The sequence below is a fragment of the Panthera leo genome, chromosome F2 (assembly GCF_018350215.1).
Source record: "Panthera leo isolate Ple1 chromosome F2, P.leo_Ple1_pat1.1, whole genome shotgun sequence".
NCBI classification, from domain to species: domain Eukaryota; kingdom Metazoa; phylum Chordata; class Mammalia; order Carnivora; family Felidae; genus Panthera; species Panthera leo.
The window spans coordinates 38,360,869-38,378,571 of record NC_056695.1 but is presented as its reverse complement, the minus strand read 5'-3'; the positions used below and the strand labels follow the sequence as shown (position 1 = coordinate 38,378,571).

Here is a 17,703-nt window from a genome sequence, read left to right as displayed (position 1 = left end):
TCATGTGGCAATGAGTTCTTACCCATGAAAATTTGGTTCCACGTTTTGCTTACCTTTGGCAGAACTTCAATATTGTTCCTGACCAGAAGAAGCTTCTGGAGCTCCTTCAAGAACTTAATCTCTTCAGGTATGCAAATGAGCTGATTGTAGTTAAGGTGAAGTTCAAAAAGATTCTTAAGAAAACAAAGTTCTTTAGGAATGCTGGCTAGCTGGTTATGATTTATACTCAAATATTTAAGGTTTTTTAATCTAAAAAAAAAGGATATGAATGATATTCATGAAAATAAGAAAGTCCATTGAGCATACCACTTATCAGAAGTCATGTGTCAATTCATTCTTTTGTAGCTCACCTGAGCCTTACTTTAGTCACAGGTTCACAACTATTACAAATACTTTGAGCATAAAAAATCTTTTCTATAATTTAACTTTTAAAGGTATTTTTAATTGGATAACTTATGTTAAAAGTATTTTTTTATGTTTATTTTTGAGAGAGCACAAGCAGGGGAGAAACGGGGGGGGGGGTAGGGGTGGGGGGAAGGGACACAGGATCTGAAGCAGGCTCTGCACTGACAGCAGAGAGACTGATGCAGGGCTCAAACTCATGAACGGTGACATCATGACCTGAGCTGAAGTCTGACACTTAACTCACAGAGCCACCCAGGCATCCCTTATGTTAAAAGTATTTTATAAAATCAAAACGTAGATTTAAAAAAGAAGAAACTCTATTTTCACTCTTTGTATGTATACATTGGCTATATTGAAGAGGAAGCCAGAGGACAAAGGAAGACATACATATGCACAAATATACATATACATACATACGTAGATGTAAATGGATAGAGGCAGAGATAGAGATATAGGTACAGATTAAATGTCTTGCACCAAACAGATATAAGCACTCTTAGATGCTATGAAAGATGCAAAGATGAATCAGCCACACATTCTGCCCTTATATATGTCAGGGTCTAGAAGGAGATATCAGATGGAGCCATAATATGAAGATAGGAAATGCCATCAGACCTGGGGAAAGAGATTAAGGAAATTTGAGTTTCTAATTGCAGATATGGAGCATGATGTCTATCACAAGCATTTTGGAAGAACAAACATTTTGAATTTGGCTTTGAATAACAGAACTTGTAAAATCGGGGCAATGGTGGGCACAATAAGCTGAGAAAATACTAATATTTTGAATAAAGGAGAAAGACATTAGTAATGTTGAGCACCAACTATGCACCTATGCATTAAATTTAATCATCAGTACAACCCTAAGGTTGGAATTATTACCCTTAATTTACAAATAAGGAAAATATGGGGCGCCTGGGTGGCTCAGACAGTTAAGCATCCAACTTTGGCTCAGGTCAGATCTCCCGGTTCGTGGGTTCGAGCCCCGCATCAGGCTCTGTGCTGACAGCTCAGAGCTTGGAGCCTGCTTCATATTCTGTCTCCGTCTCTCTCTCTGCCCCTCCCCTGCTTGTGCACTATCTTTCTCAAATATAAATAAACATTAATTTTTTTTTTTAATGTTCAAGAGAGGAAATACAAACAAACCTACTAGAACCAAAAGCAGGGTCATAGACTACAAAGTCACTATTGAAAAATCTATTGGATTTCTATACTGTAGCCACAAACAATTGGAAAATAATAGGTCTGAAAACTCCATTTACAGTAACATAAAAACACCTATAGTTAGGAATACATTTAACAAAGGATATGAGAGACTTCTACACCAACAACTAACTGTAAATCATGACAGAAAATTTAAGAGAGCTCTAAATAAAAGTATAGATATGTCTTATTCATATATAAAAAGAAACAATATTGCTAAGATGCCAATTCTCCCCAAATTGATCTACAGTTCAACTCAGCCCAAATAAAAATCTTAACAGTCTCTTTGTGTAAAAATTGAAAAATCAATTTTATTTTATTTTTTTTTTTTATTTTATTTTTCAATATATGAAATTTACTGTCAAATTGGTTTCCATACAACACCCAGTGCTCATCCCAAAAGGTGCCCTCCTCAATACCCATCACCCACCCTGCCCTCCCTCCCACCCTGCCCTCCCTCCCACCCCCCATCAACCCTCAGTTTGTTCTCAGTTTTTAACAGTCTCTAATGCTTTGGCTCTCTCCCACTCTAACCTCTTTTTTTTTTTTTTCCTTCCCCTCCCCCATGGGTTTCTGTTATGTTTCTCAGGATCCACATAAGAGTGAAACCATATGGTATCTGTCTTTCTCTGTATGGCTTATTTCACTTAGCATCACACTCTCCAGTTCCATCCATGTTGCTACAAAAGGCCATATTTCATTTTTTCTCTTTGCCACGTAGTATTCCATTGTGTATATAAACCACAATTTCTTTATCCATTCATCAGTTGATGGACATTTAGGCTCTTTCCATAATTTGGCTATTGTTGAGAGTGCCGCTATAAACATTGGGGTACAGGTGCCCCTATGCATCAGTACTCCTGTATCCCTTGGATAAATTCCTAGCAGTGCTATTGCTGGGTCATAGGGTAGGTCTATTTTTAATTTTCTGAGGAACCTCCACACTGCTTTCCAGAGCGGCTGCACCAATTTGCATTCCCACCAACAGTGCAAGAGGGTTCCTGTTTCTCCACATCCTCTCCAGCATCTATAGTCTCCTGATTTGTTCATTTTGGCCACTCTGACTGGCGTGAGGTGGTATCTGAGTGTGGTTTTGATTTGTATTTCCCTGATAAGGAGCGACGTTGAACATCTTTTCATGTGCCTGTTGGCCATCCGGATGTCTTCTTTAGAGAAGTGTCTATTCATGTTTTCTGCCCATTTCTTCACTGGGTTATTTGTTTTTCGGGTGTGGAGTTTGATGAGCTCTTTATAGATTTTGGATACTAGCCCTTTGTCCGATGTGTCATTTGCAAATATCTTTTCCCATTCCATTGGTTGCCTTTTAGTTTTGTTGGTTGTTTCCTTTGCTGTGCAGAAGCTTTTTATCTTCATAAGGTCCCAGGAATTCACTTTTGCTTTTAATTCCCTTGCCTTTGGGGATGTGCCGAGTAAGAGATTGCTACGGCTGAGGTCAGAGAGGTCTTTTCCTGCTTTCTCCTCTAAGGTTTTGATGGTTTCCTGTCTCACATTCAGGTCCTTTATCCATTTTGAGTTTATTTTTGTGAATGGTGTGAGAAAGTGGTCTAGTTTCAACCTTCTGCATGTTGCTGTCCAGTTCTCCCAGCACCATTTGTTAAAGAGACTGTCTTTTTTCCATTGGATGTTCTTTCCTGCTTTGTCAAAGATGAGTTGGCCATACGTTTGTGGGTCTAGTTCTGGGGTTTCTATTCTATTCCATTGGTCTATGTGTCTGTTTTTATGCCAATACCATGCTGTCTTGATGATGACAGCTTTGTAGTAGAGGCTAAAGTCTGGGATTGTGATGCCTCCTGCTTTGGTCTTCTTCTTCAAAATTACTTTGGCTATTCGGGGCCTTTTGTGGTTCCATATGAATTTTAGGATTGCTTGTTCTAGTTTCGAGAAGAATGCTGGTGCAATTTTGATTGGGATTGCATTGAATGTGTAGATAGCTTTGGGTAGTATTGACATTTTGACAATATTTATTCTTCCAATCCATGAGCAGGGAATGTCTTTCCATTTCTTTATATCTTCTTCAATTACCTGCATAAGCTTTCTATAGTTTTCAGCATACAGATCTTTTACATCTTTGGTTAGATTTATTCCTAGGTATTTCATGCTTCTTGGTGCAATTGTGAATGGGATCAGTTTCTTCATTTGTCTTTCTGTTGCTTCATTGTTAGTGTATAAGAATGCAACTGATTTCTGCACATTGATTTTGTATCCTGCAACTTTGCTGAATTCATGTATCAGTTCTAGCAGACTTTTGGTGGAGTCTATCGGATTTTCCATGTATAATATCATGTCATCTGCAAAAAGCGAAAGCTTGACTTCATCTTTGCCAATTTTGATGCCTTTGATTTCCTTTTGTTGTCTGATTGCTGATGCTAGAACTTCCAGCACTATATTGAACAGCAGCGGTGACAGTGGGCATCCCTGTCGTGTTCCTGATCTCAGGGAAAAAGCTCTCAGTTTTTCCCCGTTGAGGATGATGTTAGCTGTGGGCTTTTCATAAATGGCCTTTATGATCTTTAAGTATGTTCCTTCTATCCCGACTTTCTCAAGGGTTTTTATTAAGAAAGGGTGCTGGATTTTGTCAAAGGCCTTTTCTGCATCGATTGACAGGATCATATGGTTCTTCTCTTTTTTTTTGTTAATGTGATGTATCACGTTGATCGATTTGCGAATGTTGAACCAGCCCTGCATCCCAGGAATGAATCCCACTTGATCATGGTGAATAATTCTTTTTATATGCTGTTGAATTCGATTTGCTAGTATCTTATTAAGAATTTTTGCATCCATATTCATCAGGGATATTGGCCTGTAGTTCTCTTTTTTTACTGGGTCTCTGTCTGGTTTAGGAATCAAAGTAATACTGGCTTCATAGAATGAGTCTGGAAGTTTTCCTTCCCTTTCTATTTCTTGGAATAGCTTGAGAAGGATAGGTATTATCTCTGCTTTAAACGTCTGGTAGAACTCCCCTGGGAAGCCATCTGGTCCTGGACTCTTATTTGTTGGGAGATTTTTGATAACCGATTCAATTTCTTCGCTGGTTATGGGTCTGTTCAAGCTTTCTATTTCCTCCTGATTGAGTTTTGGAAGAGTGTGGGTGTTTAGAAATTTGTCCATTTCTTCCAGGTTGTCCAATTTGCTGGCATATAATTTTTCATAGTATTCCCTGATAATTGTTTGTATCTCTGAGGGATTGGTTGTAATCATTCCATTTTCATTCATGATTTTATCTATTTGGGTCATCTCCCTTTTCTTTTTGAGAAGCCTGGCTAGAGGTTTGTCAATTTTGTTTATTTTTTCAAAAAACCAACTCTTGGTTTCGTTCATCTGCTCTACAGTTTTTTTAGATTCTATATTGTTTATTTCTGCTCTGATCTTTATGATTTCTCTTCTTCTGCTGGGTTTAGGCTGCCTTTGCTGTTCTGCTTCTATTTCCTTTAGGTGTGCTGTTAGATTTTGTATTTGGGATTTTTCTTGTTTCTTGAGATAGGCCTGGATTGCAATGTATTTTCCTCTCAGGACTGCCTTCGCTGCGTCCCAAAGCGTTTGGATTGTTGTATTTTCATTTTCGTTTGTTTCCATATATGTTTTAATTTCTTCTCTAATTGCCTGGTTGACCCACTCATTCGTTAGTAGGGTGTTCTTTAACCTCCATGCTTTTGGAGGTTTTCCAGACTTTTTCCTGTGGTTGATTTCAAGCTTCATAGCATTGTGGTCTGAAAGTATGCATGGTATAATTTCAATTCTTGTAAACTTATGAAGGGCTGTTTTGTGACCCAGTATATGATCTATCTTGGAGAATGTTCCATGTGCACTCGAGAAGAAAGTATATTCTGTTGCTTTGGGATGCAGAGTTCTAAATATATCTGTCAAGTCCATCTGATCCAATGTATCATTCAGGGCCCTTGTTTCTTTATTGACTGTGTGTCTAGATGATCTATCCATTTCTGTAAGTGGGGTGTTAAAGTCCCCTGCAATGACCACATTCTTATCAATAAGGTTGCTTATGTTTATGAGTAATTGTTTTATATATCTGGGGGCTCGGGTATTTGGCGCATAGACATTTATAATAGTTAGCTCTTCCTGGTGGATAGACCCTGTGATTATTATATAATGCCCTTCTTCGTCTCTTGTTACAGCCTTTAATTTAAAGTCTAGTTTGTCTGATATAAGTATGGCTACTCCAGCTTTCTTTTGGCTTCCAGGAGCATGATAAATAGTTCTCCATCCCCTCACTCTCAATCTAAAGGTGTCCTCAGATCTAAAATGAGTCTCTTGTAGACAGCAAATAGATGGGTCTTGTTTTTTTATCCATTCTGATACCCTATGTCTTTTAGTTGGCGCATTTAATCCATTTACATTCAGTGTTATTATAGAAAGATATGGGTTTAGAGTCATTGTGATGTCTGTATGTTTTATGCTTGTAGTGATGTCTCTGGTACTTTGTCTCACAGGATCCCCCTTAGGATCTCTTGTAGGGCTGGTTTCGTGGTGACAAATTCCTTCAGTTTTTGTTTGTTTGGGAAGACCTTTATCTCTCCTTCTATTCTAAATGACAGACTTGCTGGATAAAGGATTCTCGGCTGCATATTTTTTCTGTTTAGCACACTGTAGATATCGTGCCAAGCCTTTCTGGCCTGCCAAGTTTCAAAGGAGAGATCAGTCACGAGTCTTATAGGTCTCCCTTTATATGTGAGGGCACGTTTATCCCTTGCTGCTTTCAGAATTTTCTCTTTATCCTTGTATTTTGCCAGTTTCACTATGATATGTCGTGCAGAAGATCGATTCAAGTTACGTCTGAAGGGAGTTCTCTGTGCCTCTTGGATTTCAATGCCTTTTTCCTTCCCCAGTTCAGGGAAGTTCTCAGCTATAATTTGTTCAAGTACCCCTTCAGCACCCTTCCCTCTCTCTTCCTCCTCTGGGATACCAATTATGCGTATATTATTTTTTTTTAGTGTATCACTTAGTTCTCTAATTTTCCCCTCATACTCCTGGATTTTTTTATCTCTCTTTCTCTCAGCTTCCTCTTTTTCCATAACTTTATCTTCTAGTTCACCTATTCTCTCCTCTGCCTCTTCAAGCCGAGCCATCGTGGATTCCATTTTGTTTTGCAATTCGTTTAAAGCGTTTTTCAACTCCTCGTGACTGTTCCTTAGTCCCTCGATCTTTGTGGCAAGAGATTCTCTGCTGTCCTGTATACTGTTTTCAAGCCCAGCGATTAATTTTATGACTATTATTCTAAATTCACTTTCTGTTATATTATTTAAATCCTTTTTGATCAGTTCATTAGCTGTTGTTATTTCCTGGAGATTCTTCTGAGGGGAATTCTTCCGTTTGGTCATTTTGGAGAGTCCCTGGCGTGGTGAGGACCTGCAGTGCACTTCCCCTGTGCTGTGGTGTATAACTGGAGTTAGTGGGCGGGGCCGCAGTCCGACCCGATGTCTGCCCCCAGCCCACTGCTGGGGCCACAGTCAGACTGGTGTGTGCCTTCTCTTCCCCTCTCCTAGGGGCGGGATTCACTGTGGGGTGGCGTGGCCCGTCTGGGCTACTTGCACACTGCCAGGCTTGTGTTGCTGGGGATCTGGCGTATTAGCTGGGGTGGGTAGGCAAGGTGCACGGGGGCTGGAGGGGCAGGCTTAGCTCGCTTCTCCTTAGGTGATCCACTTCAGGAGGAGCCCCGTGGCAGCGGGAGGGAGTCAGATCCGCTGCCGGAGGTTTGGCTCCGCAGAAGCACAGAGTTGGGCGTTTGCGCGGAGCGAGCAAGTTCCCTGGCAGGAACTGGTTCCCTTTGGGATTTTGGCTGGGGGATGGGTGGGGGAGATGGCGCTGGCGCCTTTGTTCCCCGCCAGGCTGAGCTCTGCCGTCCGGGGGCTCAGCAGCTCTCCCTCCCTTTGTCCTCCAGCCTTCCCGCTTTCCGAGCAGAGCTGTTAACTTATGACCTCCCAGACGCTAAGTCGCGCTTGCTGTGGGAACACCGTCTGTCCGGCCCCTCCGCTTTTGCCAGCCAGACTCGGGGGCTCTGCTTGGCCGGCGAGCCGCCCCTCCGCCCCGGCTCCCTCCCGTCAGTCCGTGGAGCGCGCACCGCCTCGCCGCCCTTCCTACCCTCTTCCGTGGGCCTCTAGTCTGCGCTTGACTCCGGAGACTCCCTTCTGCTAATCCTCTGGCGGTTTTCTGGGTTCTTTAGGCAGGTGTAGGTGGAATCTAAGTGATCGGCAGGACGCGCTGTGAGCCCCGCGTCCTCCTACGCCGCCATCTTCCGGAACCCAGTTGGTTAGCCCTTCCGAAAAATCAATTTTAAAATTTATATGGATATTCAAAGTAACTAGTGTGGCCAAACCTATTATAAAAAAGACAAAGTCAAGGGGAGCCTAGGTGTCTTAGTCAGTTAAGCACCCAACTCTTGATTTCGGCTCAGGTCATAATCCCAGGGTTGTGAGATTGAGCCCCACATTGGGCTCTGCACTGACAGTGTGGATCCTACTTGGGATTCTCTCTCCCCCCCTCTCTCTCTGCACCTCCCCCACTCATGCTCTCTCTCTTTCTCAAAATAAATAAATAACCAAAAAAATAAAAAAGTTTTAAGAAAAAAATGACTCTGTGTGTCTGTCGCCTGGTTCTCTTATTTTATTTCATACTATATGTCAGCTGTAACTGACTCTTAGTAATGTTTCTTTCAGTTTATAACTGAGATTTCTCTCAGTTTATAACATGATCTCAGGCTTGTGACATCCAGCCCCAAGACCAGCTCCATGCTGGGTGTAGAGCCTGCTTAAGATTCTCTCCCATCCTCTCCCTGTACCCCTCCCCTGCTTGTGGGCTTCTCCAGTGCCCTACTCCCCTCAAAAGGCAATCTTTCAACAAATGGTGCTAGAACAACTGGATAAACATATGGGGAAAAAATCAACTTTGACTATTGCCCCACAGCACACCAGACATTAATTTGAGATGAATCATAGACCTAAATATAAAAACTAAAACTATAAAGCTTGTAGAAGAAAATATAGGATAATGTGGGAAAAAAAGAAACTTGGACTATTACCCCACGCTATGCACAAACATTAATTTGACATGAATCATAGACCTAAATATAAAAACTAAAACTATAAAGCTTGTAGAAGAAAGTATAGGATAATATCTTGATAACTTTGGGGTAGGCAAATATTTCCTTAAAAGGCCACAGAAAGCACTAATCCGAAAATAAAAATATTTATAAATTGGCCTTTATCAAAGTTAAAAATTTCAGTTCTTCTCTAAGTACTGTTAAGAAAATTAAAAGGCAAGCCACATAATAGAAGAAATATCTGCAATACATACACTTATGAAAATACTTGTATCCAGAATACATAAAGAACTCTGTTTTTAAATGTTTGTTTATTTATTTTGAGAGAAAGAGTGCATGCATGTGCAAAGGGGAGTGACAGAGAGAGGAGAGAGACAGAGGGTGAGACAGCCAATCCCAAGCAGGTTCTGCACTGTCAGTGCACAGCCCTAGGCAGGCCTCCAACTCACTAACAGTGAGATCATTACCTGAGCCGGACACTTAACCCACTGAGCCACCCAGGCGCCCCTAAAGGACTCTTACAAGTCGATTCTAAGAAAGAAAAAAACATAATTTTTATACATGTTAAAAACATTTGATACAAGCACTTCACTAAAGAAGATACATAAATGGGCAATGAGAACATGAAAAGGTGCTCAACTGTCATTAGACATTAGGGAAATGCAAACTAAAAATACCCTAAGATGTGACTTCATACCCACTACAATGGTTAACATTTTTAAAACTGCTGGGGATGTAAAATGGTACAACCACTTTGCAAAACAACTGGCAGTTCTTTATAAATTAACATATACACCTACACTCCTACTCTACAACTTTACAACTCTACTCCTAGGAATTGAAATGAAAAGTAAATTAAACATATGTCCACAAAAAGACTTGCACAAGAATATTTATAATAGCTTAATTCATTATAGCCCCAAATGGGAAATAACCCAAATGTCTATAAACAGGAGAAAATAATTTGTGGCATAATTCATGCAATGAAATGCTACTGGGGATAAACAAAAAACAACAAACTGCTGACAAATGCAACAATAAGGTGAATCTCAAAAAAAACATATGTTTAGCAAAAGACAGGCACAAAAGAATATATACTGTATGATTCCATTTCTTTAGTTCCAGAACAAGTAAAACTAATCTGTAGAGGTAGAAATCAGAATAGTAGTTGCTTATGAGAGGTAAGAATTTACTGGACGTGTAAGAGGAAATTTGTAGGTTGAAGGAAATGTCTGATACCTTACTGGTGTGTATACATTTGTCCAAACTCATTGAATGGAACACTCACTATTTTTGTGTAACGTGGTATTCAGCAGAGAGAAAAGGCCATTAGACTTGATTGCCCAAAGGACATTAATGAACTTTGAAAATAATATTCAGTAGAACGAAGAGGGAAAAAACAGAATTTCAAGGGGTTAAGTAGGAAACAAAAGCAATAGATGGCAGTTTAGAGAACTCTGGTTATGGAGAGACCATGAGGGAGGAGAAAAGGCAAGAAGTAGACTTTGTCTTAAGGTCTACTTAAGGCAAGGTAAAGAGGCTGAAAAGAAAGGAATGAAGGGAGTGCGAATTTCTCAGTAAAATAAGGTTCAAAGTCATTTGCAGAGAGGATATAGAGTCAAAAATGGACGACCTAGTGTTAAAAGAGTGAAAATGTGTGGAGTAGGTCCTGTGGAGAAAGGGACAAGGAATTTTCTTCATTAACCATTGTTATAATCACTATTTTAATTGATTCTACTCTGAATATTATGGCAGTTGGCTTTTCATTTTGTCATTATTTCAAGGCACTAAGCTGGGCTCAGAGGCTACTGTAAATTAGTCGTCACTCATTGGTTGAAAAAGAGCAGAAGAGAAAACAAGGAATGGCCATGTTGCCATTTCCAGGAGCAGGGAGACCTTCCCTACTCTTCCAAGAGAAAACCACAGGAGGTACACTTGCAGCTTCTCCCTGCCCTCTTCCTCTCCAGTGGGCCAAAGAATAATTTCACTGACTGGCGAGTTTGGAGGAAGAACTGAGCCTACTGGTTTCGTCTCTTCCTTTCTCCCTCTTTCTTTCAGAGACATTCTGTTCCCAGGATGCCCCACGTTCTCGTTTTCCATCTGTGGTTGTGCCACTCTGCCCATATAGAGTTGTTTGGGGGCAAAACTCTAACCTGTCCAGGTTCCACTCCAAATCCATAAACCATTACTCTGTAGTTTAAGTAAGCCAACAAACAGAACGTTCCCCCTCCCAGGTTCTAAACAAATTGAGAAATGAGACACGAGATTCAGAACGAAGGTAATCACACATCAGCATAGAGCTTCCATGAACATTCTCAGACTTCCTACCAGCCCTCCACTGAATTAGCCACACCCATCCAGTCACAGCCTTTCCTCCTAAGGCAGCTGCTTACTTGATGGCAGAGTAAAAAGAGGATGCTGAGCCATGTATGCTCAATGCTTTTCCCAAATTCACCACTAAGTCAATCTTCCGTCTAAAAAGGAATGAATGGGAGGAACAGAAGGGAAAATAAAAATAACAACCAATAATAATAAAAGTTGGCATCCACGGAGCAATTTACTACGTCCCAGGCTCAACTCTAAATATTTTTGGTTAATTAGAATATTTAACTGTCAAGACTACCTTATGAACAGGCACTATTATTGTTCTCCTGTTTCAGTTGCAGACACTAAGGCATGGGAAGGCTAAGAAACTTTCCCAAGGTCAGAAAATGGAAATACTGCTTGAGGAGGTGACCAATCAGTTTACATAAAGGACACAGCCAGAATACAGACAATCCAGAATTATCTATAAAATAGCATCGACCTATATATTTTGTAACCCTACTTTCTTCAGTAAAAGCTTTCATTTCATTGCAGTTTCTAACATATCGCTATAGATTTATATAGTTCTTTGAATATGATACTTAGTACTCCAAACAGAGCTAAGCTGAATTGTGAAATCAGAATACATTATAGCTGCAAAGGTTCTGAAGTTCATCTGCTCAAAATTTTTCCTTTAGAGGTAAGAAAGCTAAGGTGCAGTTAAATTACTCGCCCAAAGTCATAAGGCTAGTTGCACAAAGGTATGACCTAGTCCACCAGATCTTCCCTTTTTTCGTTGTATCATTGATACACAAATCCATTGAGAAGCTGAATAAATGAAGGAGCAAAAGGACAGCTATTGGCATTTTCATCATTATGTTCCTTTTCTTCAGAAAGTAGAACACTTAAAACTTTTTTCTAGTTACTCTGACTAGAAACATTACTTTCTCTGTGAAAATCTCTCTGGGAAGCATAATATATTGGCTAGAGGTATAGACAAGTAAATTGGAATAGACTTTAGGGGCTGCAAAAATCCCTTTGTTAAAGACTGTTCATAGTTTTGTATCCTTCAAAAATCTGGATGCTCTTATGTTGTAACACATCTGTTTCTATTCAACAGGCAATAAAGAGAATCTCCAAAGTCAAGTAAACTCAAGCAGGGTTTTTTTCTCCATCTGTCGGAGGAAAAGCCCAAGAGAGCATTTTGCCTGCAGAAGGACAAGGCCCTCAGCTGGCTCCAGAAAGCCACTGTAACGGCAGCCCATCTGTGCAGATGTGCAGGATAAGATGTGCAGCATTTTGTTGCTGTTAATGATAATAAAATGTGGGGTTTTTTAATAAAAATGGTTATCTTGATTTTCAACACCTTGCTTTTCTATTACCTTTTCTATCAAGCTGAAAATGTTTTCCAATATTTATATGAAGTAAAATTTCAAGTCCCCAGTCCCATATCAGGGCAGACTGCAAGAACCCCAGAGTTAGGAAATCAATATTACAATCAACTTTAGAACTTTAATGTTTCGAACCCTCACCCTTACACCAAGACCACCAAGTTATGCTATTTCTCATTTCCCTCAAGTGTTCAAAGAATCACCTGCTTAAAATTAGCTTAAAATTTTAATCACCTGCTTAAAATTAAAACCCCACAAGGACTTGAGGCCACTGAGGCACAACAGATGACCACGGTGGGGCTGGGGAAGGGCTGTTTAACCAAGTCTCACTATAAACAAAATTACCTGCTGATTTCTTGAGGAATCCATGCCAGCTCATTGTTGTTCAGATTAAGCAGAATCAAATTCTGTAAGCCATCTGTCAGAAAATCATTTTAATCACGTTAGCCATCTCTTACAAAATAACTTGCAGCCACTTTTCAATATACCGTTGTTTTCCTTCTGGTTTCTTGCCTTGGCTAAGGCTCTTGGGATTCCTGGTGACAGATACCCTCTTAAACTAGCTTCAGCTAAAAAGGGGGAATTTATCACATCTTCTTCATCCATTCATCTGTTGCTGGGCAACTGGGCTCTTCCCGTACTTTGGCTATTATTGATAGCACTGCTACAAACATTGGGGTGCGCATGCCCCTTAGAAACAGCACCCCTGTATCCTTTGGAGAAATAAAGGTTATGCTTTAGTTTCAACTCACAAGGGTTGTCCTATAAATGCTTGTTGAGTGAATGAATCATTCCAAAGGTTCCTCCTTACAGGCCACACTCACCCGTCCATCAGCAAGACTTGGGGAGAGCAGTCAAATGGGCAGCGGCCATTTCCCCCTGCAGCGGCCGGGCTGGAGTGCCCGAGTCGCACGGGCAGTGCGCAGAGCGGCCTCCCAGACCTCCGGCGACTGTGCAGGCACGTGTGCGCATTCATGCAGGCACGCGTACCTCAGTCTCTCCGCACATGCGCACGCCCGTCCGGCCGGTTCTGCGCCCCCACCCCCCCGCAGCCCCGCCGCTGCACGTGACCGCCGGGGGGGCAGCCCAGGGTGGCGCTCTCTTTGGGGCTGCGCCCGTGAACCTGCCCGGTGAGGAGGACCGGAAGTGGGCGTACCGTGTGCACAAGTGCCCACGGAGCTCCAGGGCCAGCGTGTCCTTGAAGCGGGGAGGAGTCGACGTGCGCTAGCACGTGGCGGGAGTACTCCCGGATATTCTTCGCCCCGGGCCGGAAGAGGCTGACGCATTCTCTGTCGCATTTCCTGGGGGCTGCGTCCTCCTCGGCCACCAGCCTCTCTGCACTGAGCTCAAGGCCAGATGGACGGACTGGGGGCCTTCGCACTTGTCCTCCTTGCCGGCTCGTTGAACCGACAGCACTGCGTGTCCACGCAGCGTATCAGGCGCACCTCCCCGGCGCAGAATTCTCAGATGGCGCTGTCCTGCAGGCCGGCCAGTGGGAAAATTTCCAGGTATGCAGCTTGCCAGCCTCTCATTGAGGCCCATCTTCCCAGGCAGCACCACCAGGCCCTTGAACTCCACATCTGTGACTCCAGGTGTGGTGCACGGTGGCTCCAGGTACGTCTCCGCGGTAAGCTTCTCCCTTTTGGGCTTGGCTTTGAACTTCTCTGAGAACCAGGCCATGGCTGTTCCTGCCTCCCAATACACTGGGCCCTCAGCCCTCGGGATGGGGGATGAGGGGTATATCATATTAATATAAATATATGTGTATATATACATAACCTATATGTAGTGCTATGTAATTATAGGCTCATATAGATATGTTTGGTTGTGTATGTATATACATAGGCCTTTGGTTGCTCTTGGTAATCACAGAAATGATCATGCCAGGGTTTCTTGGGCTTCTCATGCTTCTTCTGAACCATTGAACCAGGTTGTGATGTCCAAAGACACCATACCACGCTGTAGGCTAATGCTGTCTTTCCCAGGAGCTGCTCAAAGTCTGGGGGGATATACTCTCCGGGAGTCTCTGCAGAACGTAGAGTTTTATTTCTCATTACAGCTTCTCTCAGCTTCACATTCATATTGTCTCTCGCTACTCCTTTCTTTGCCCCATTCCCCAGGCTTTTCTTTTGAACAGATTTTCTCTAATTTTCCCTATATCGATAGCCATCCTACAGCTCCTGCGTTTGTATGTTCACAGACAGGGTAGACAGTTCTTGAACTGAAATGCCTGCAGGAGCTGAGAAGTTAACTGAAACGGTAGTAGTGGCCCTGGCCAGAGTGTAACTGGCAGGAGTGTGCTGAACTGGTGAGCACCGGCCTTATCTAACAGGCCAGCTGCCATTCAGCCAGCCCCTGGCCATTGCTATCATGTAGGAATATGCTTCCAGTATTGCCTTGTCTTTCTTTCTTAAAACAAGCGGATGAAAAAGATCCAGAGAACCAGATTTTTTTTCTTTTTGTGAACTCTTTTGATTTGCAAGTTTTGGTACCCTAATTCACATTTTTTAAAAGGCAGTCAAAATAGAACCAACTTATTGGTGAACCAGTTTCAGCCCACAGGCCACCAGTTTGCAACCTCTGCCTTAGTTCATATGATTAGCTCAGACCGATTAAACTGTTTTGGATTCTATCGTAATTCCCAAGAAAGAGACAAATACTGGCCCACCATGGGACACAAATCTAGCTCTGGCCCAGCCCCCTGGTCTGGTGAGGGGGGACAGAGTCATGTAATACATGCCAGATAATGCTCAACTACCTGACACAAAACTGCTTCTGCCCTTGGTTAATAAGAACATGCCATAGAACATAATTTCTGCCACTCACATGGGATTTCCAAAGTTCAACAGCCCAAAGCCAAGAAATCCAGAGACTACTATACAGAGATTACATATATTTTATAAACCTCAAATTTATGGGCACACAAAACAAAATTTTTCTTTAAGAAAGCCTTAAATTAGCATCAATTAGGTTGCGTAATATTATTTATATGTATCAGGTTTTGCCCATGTTTGTCCCCAAAGTAGAGTTTGTAAAATAGTTTATAAAATTCTCTGCTTGTTTTCATGCCCTTAATTTTTTCGCATGTAAACTGTTTTCTTCCTAAGTAGATTGTAATTGAACCCTGAATCAATGGCTTTGCATATATAATGTGCATGAACATTAATAAGTGTTTGTTACTGTTCTTATTTTGAAAAAAAAATATTTCTTCAAGATACATGATTTAAGATCTTAAAGTAAAAAGATGGTACCAGAGTCTATTAGTGCTATTTGCCAAATATACCCCTAATTTCGCCCCCCCCAATCATATCCTTAGTAAATGCTGCTTAATGATGACAGGGATTATATATAGCACCCACATCTCAAAAGTCCACAGAACCTTATAAATTTCATAACATAGCTTTAGTTTTATTAGTAGGGTCAAAGCCTTACAATGACAAAGTGTTGTACATGAGTATATGAAGCTATAAAAATCACCTAGATCTCTTTGTCATATGTTTTGTCTTTAAGCCCACTCTACCTGTATTCAATTGGAAGAGTCTCCTATTGAATGGAGAAGTTATAGTTTGAAAGGAAACACCAAAAAAAAAATGCCAATTATTGGATCTCATATTTTTTCTTTAAAGTCCTCCTCAAATTGATTTCAATCTTAACATCTTGATCAAAGATTGTAGCTTAAAATTGAGACAAAATAAAAAGTGTAAAAAATAAGGAGAACTTTTTTTTTTAATTTTTTTTTTTAACGTTTATTTATTTTTCAGACAGAGAGAGACACAGCATGAACAGGGGAGGGGCAGAGAGAGAGGGAGACACAGAATCAGAAGCAGGCTCCAGGCTCTGAGCCATCAGCCCAGAGCCTGACGCAGGGCTCGAACTCACGGACCGTGAGATCGTGACCTGAGCTGAAGTCGGACGCTTAACCGACTGAGCCACCCAGGCGCCCAAGAAGAACTTTTCTTGATTTGATTTTCAACTAGTCTCCTCTTAGGTACAGAGAAAGGGTGCCCAGATTCAAGAGTCAAAATATACACTGATTCTGAAAACGGGATATTCATTAATCTAATACTAACTTCTTTTCTTAGATCCACCTAGTACAATAGTTGAAAAAAAAGTCCCAAGAATTCCTTAATTTCAAGAGCAATGTGTAAATAACTCCAACAAAAAATTATTAAAAGGTAAAATTTTTTACTTTTGCATTTGTTCAATATAAGGATATTAAGTTTGGCCTTATAATATTGCTCTTCTATGACTAACTTACCACATGCTCCAGATGCAAATTTACAAATCTTATTTCCAAATAAATGAAGCTTCTTCAGGGATGTAAGGTATTTCATCTCTTCTGGAATTTCTTCTAAAAGATTATTTCCCAGATTTAGTACTGTCAACTGTAAACATACATAAGTTTAATGAATTCATGTATTATTCACCTTCAAAGAAAAGACCCTGAATAGTCAGAGCAACCTTGAAAAAGAAAAGCAAAGATAGAGGCATCACAGTTCCTGACTTTAACGTATATTGCAAAGCTGTAGTGATCAAGACGGTATGGTACTGGCACAAAAACAGACACATAGATCAATAGAACAGAATAGAAAACCCAGAAATGGACCCACAACCATAAGGTCAACTAATAATTAACAAAGCAGGAAAGAATATCCAATGGAAAGAAGACAGTCTCTTCAACAAATGGTGCTGGGAAAACTGGACAGCAACATGCAAAAGAAAAAAACTAGACCACATTCTTACACCATACACAAAAATAAATTCAAAGTGGATGAAAGACCTACATGTGAGACAGGAAACAATCAAAATCCTAGAGGAGTACACAGGCAGCAATCTCTTTGACCTCGGCCAGAGCAACTCCTTAATAGACATGTCTCCAGAGGCAAGGAAAATAAAAGTAAAAATAAACTATTGGGACTTCATCAAAATAAAAAGCTTCTGCACAGCAAAGTAAACAATCAACAAAACTAAAAGACAGCCTTCAGAATGGGAGAAGATATTTGTAAATGACATATCTGATAAAGGGTTAGTATCCAAAATATATAAATAATAAAACTCCACACCTAACAAACAAATATCCAGTTAAAAAATGGGCAGAAGACATTTTTTTCAAAGAAGACATCCAGATGGCTAATAGATACATGAAAAGGTGCTCAACATCAGTCATCATCAGGGAAATATGAATCAAAACTGCAATGAGATACCATCTCATACCTGTCAGAATGGCTAAAATTAGCAACACAGGAAACAACAGATGTTGGCAAGGATGCAGGGAGAGGGGAATCTGCACTGCTGGTGGGAATGCAAACTGGTGCAGCTACTCTGGAAAAC

At 41.0% G+C, this 17,703-nt stretch overlaps 1 protein-coding gene across 3 annotated transcripts in view; it reads right to left on the bottom strand.

Moving 5' to 3' along the window:
* The window catches only part of LRRC69 (leucine rich repeat containing 69), an 84,367-nt gene that overhangs the window by 53,437 nt on the left and 13,227 nt on the right, over window positions 1–17,703 (bottom strand). For all 3 annotated transcript variants that reach the window (XM_042923527.1, XM_042923528.1, XM_042923529.1), the window contains 3 exons: window positions 16,631–16,757; window positions 12,718–12,790; window positions 54–249 (listed from right to left, as the gene is read on the bottom strand). In XM_042923527.1, the coding sequence (XP_042779461.1) occupies window positions 54–249; window positions 12,718–12,790; window positions 16,631–16,757 (396 nt within the window). The remainder of the gene's footprint in view (window positions 1–53; window positions 250–12,717; window positions 12,791–16,630; window positions 16,758–17,703) is intronic.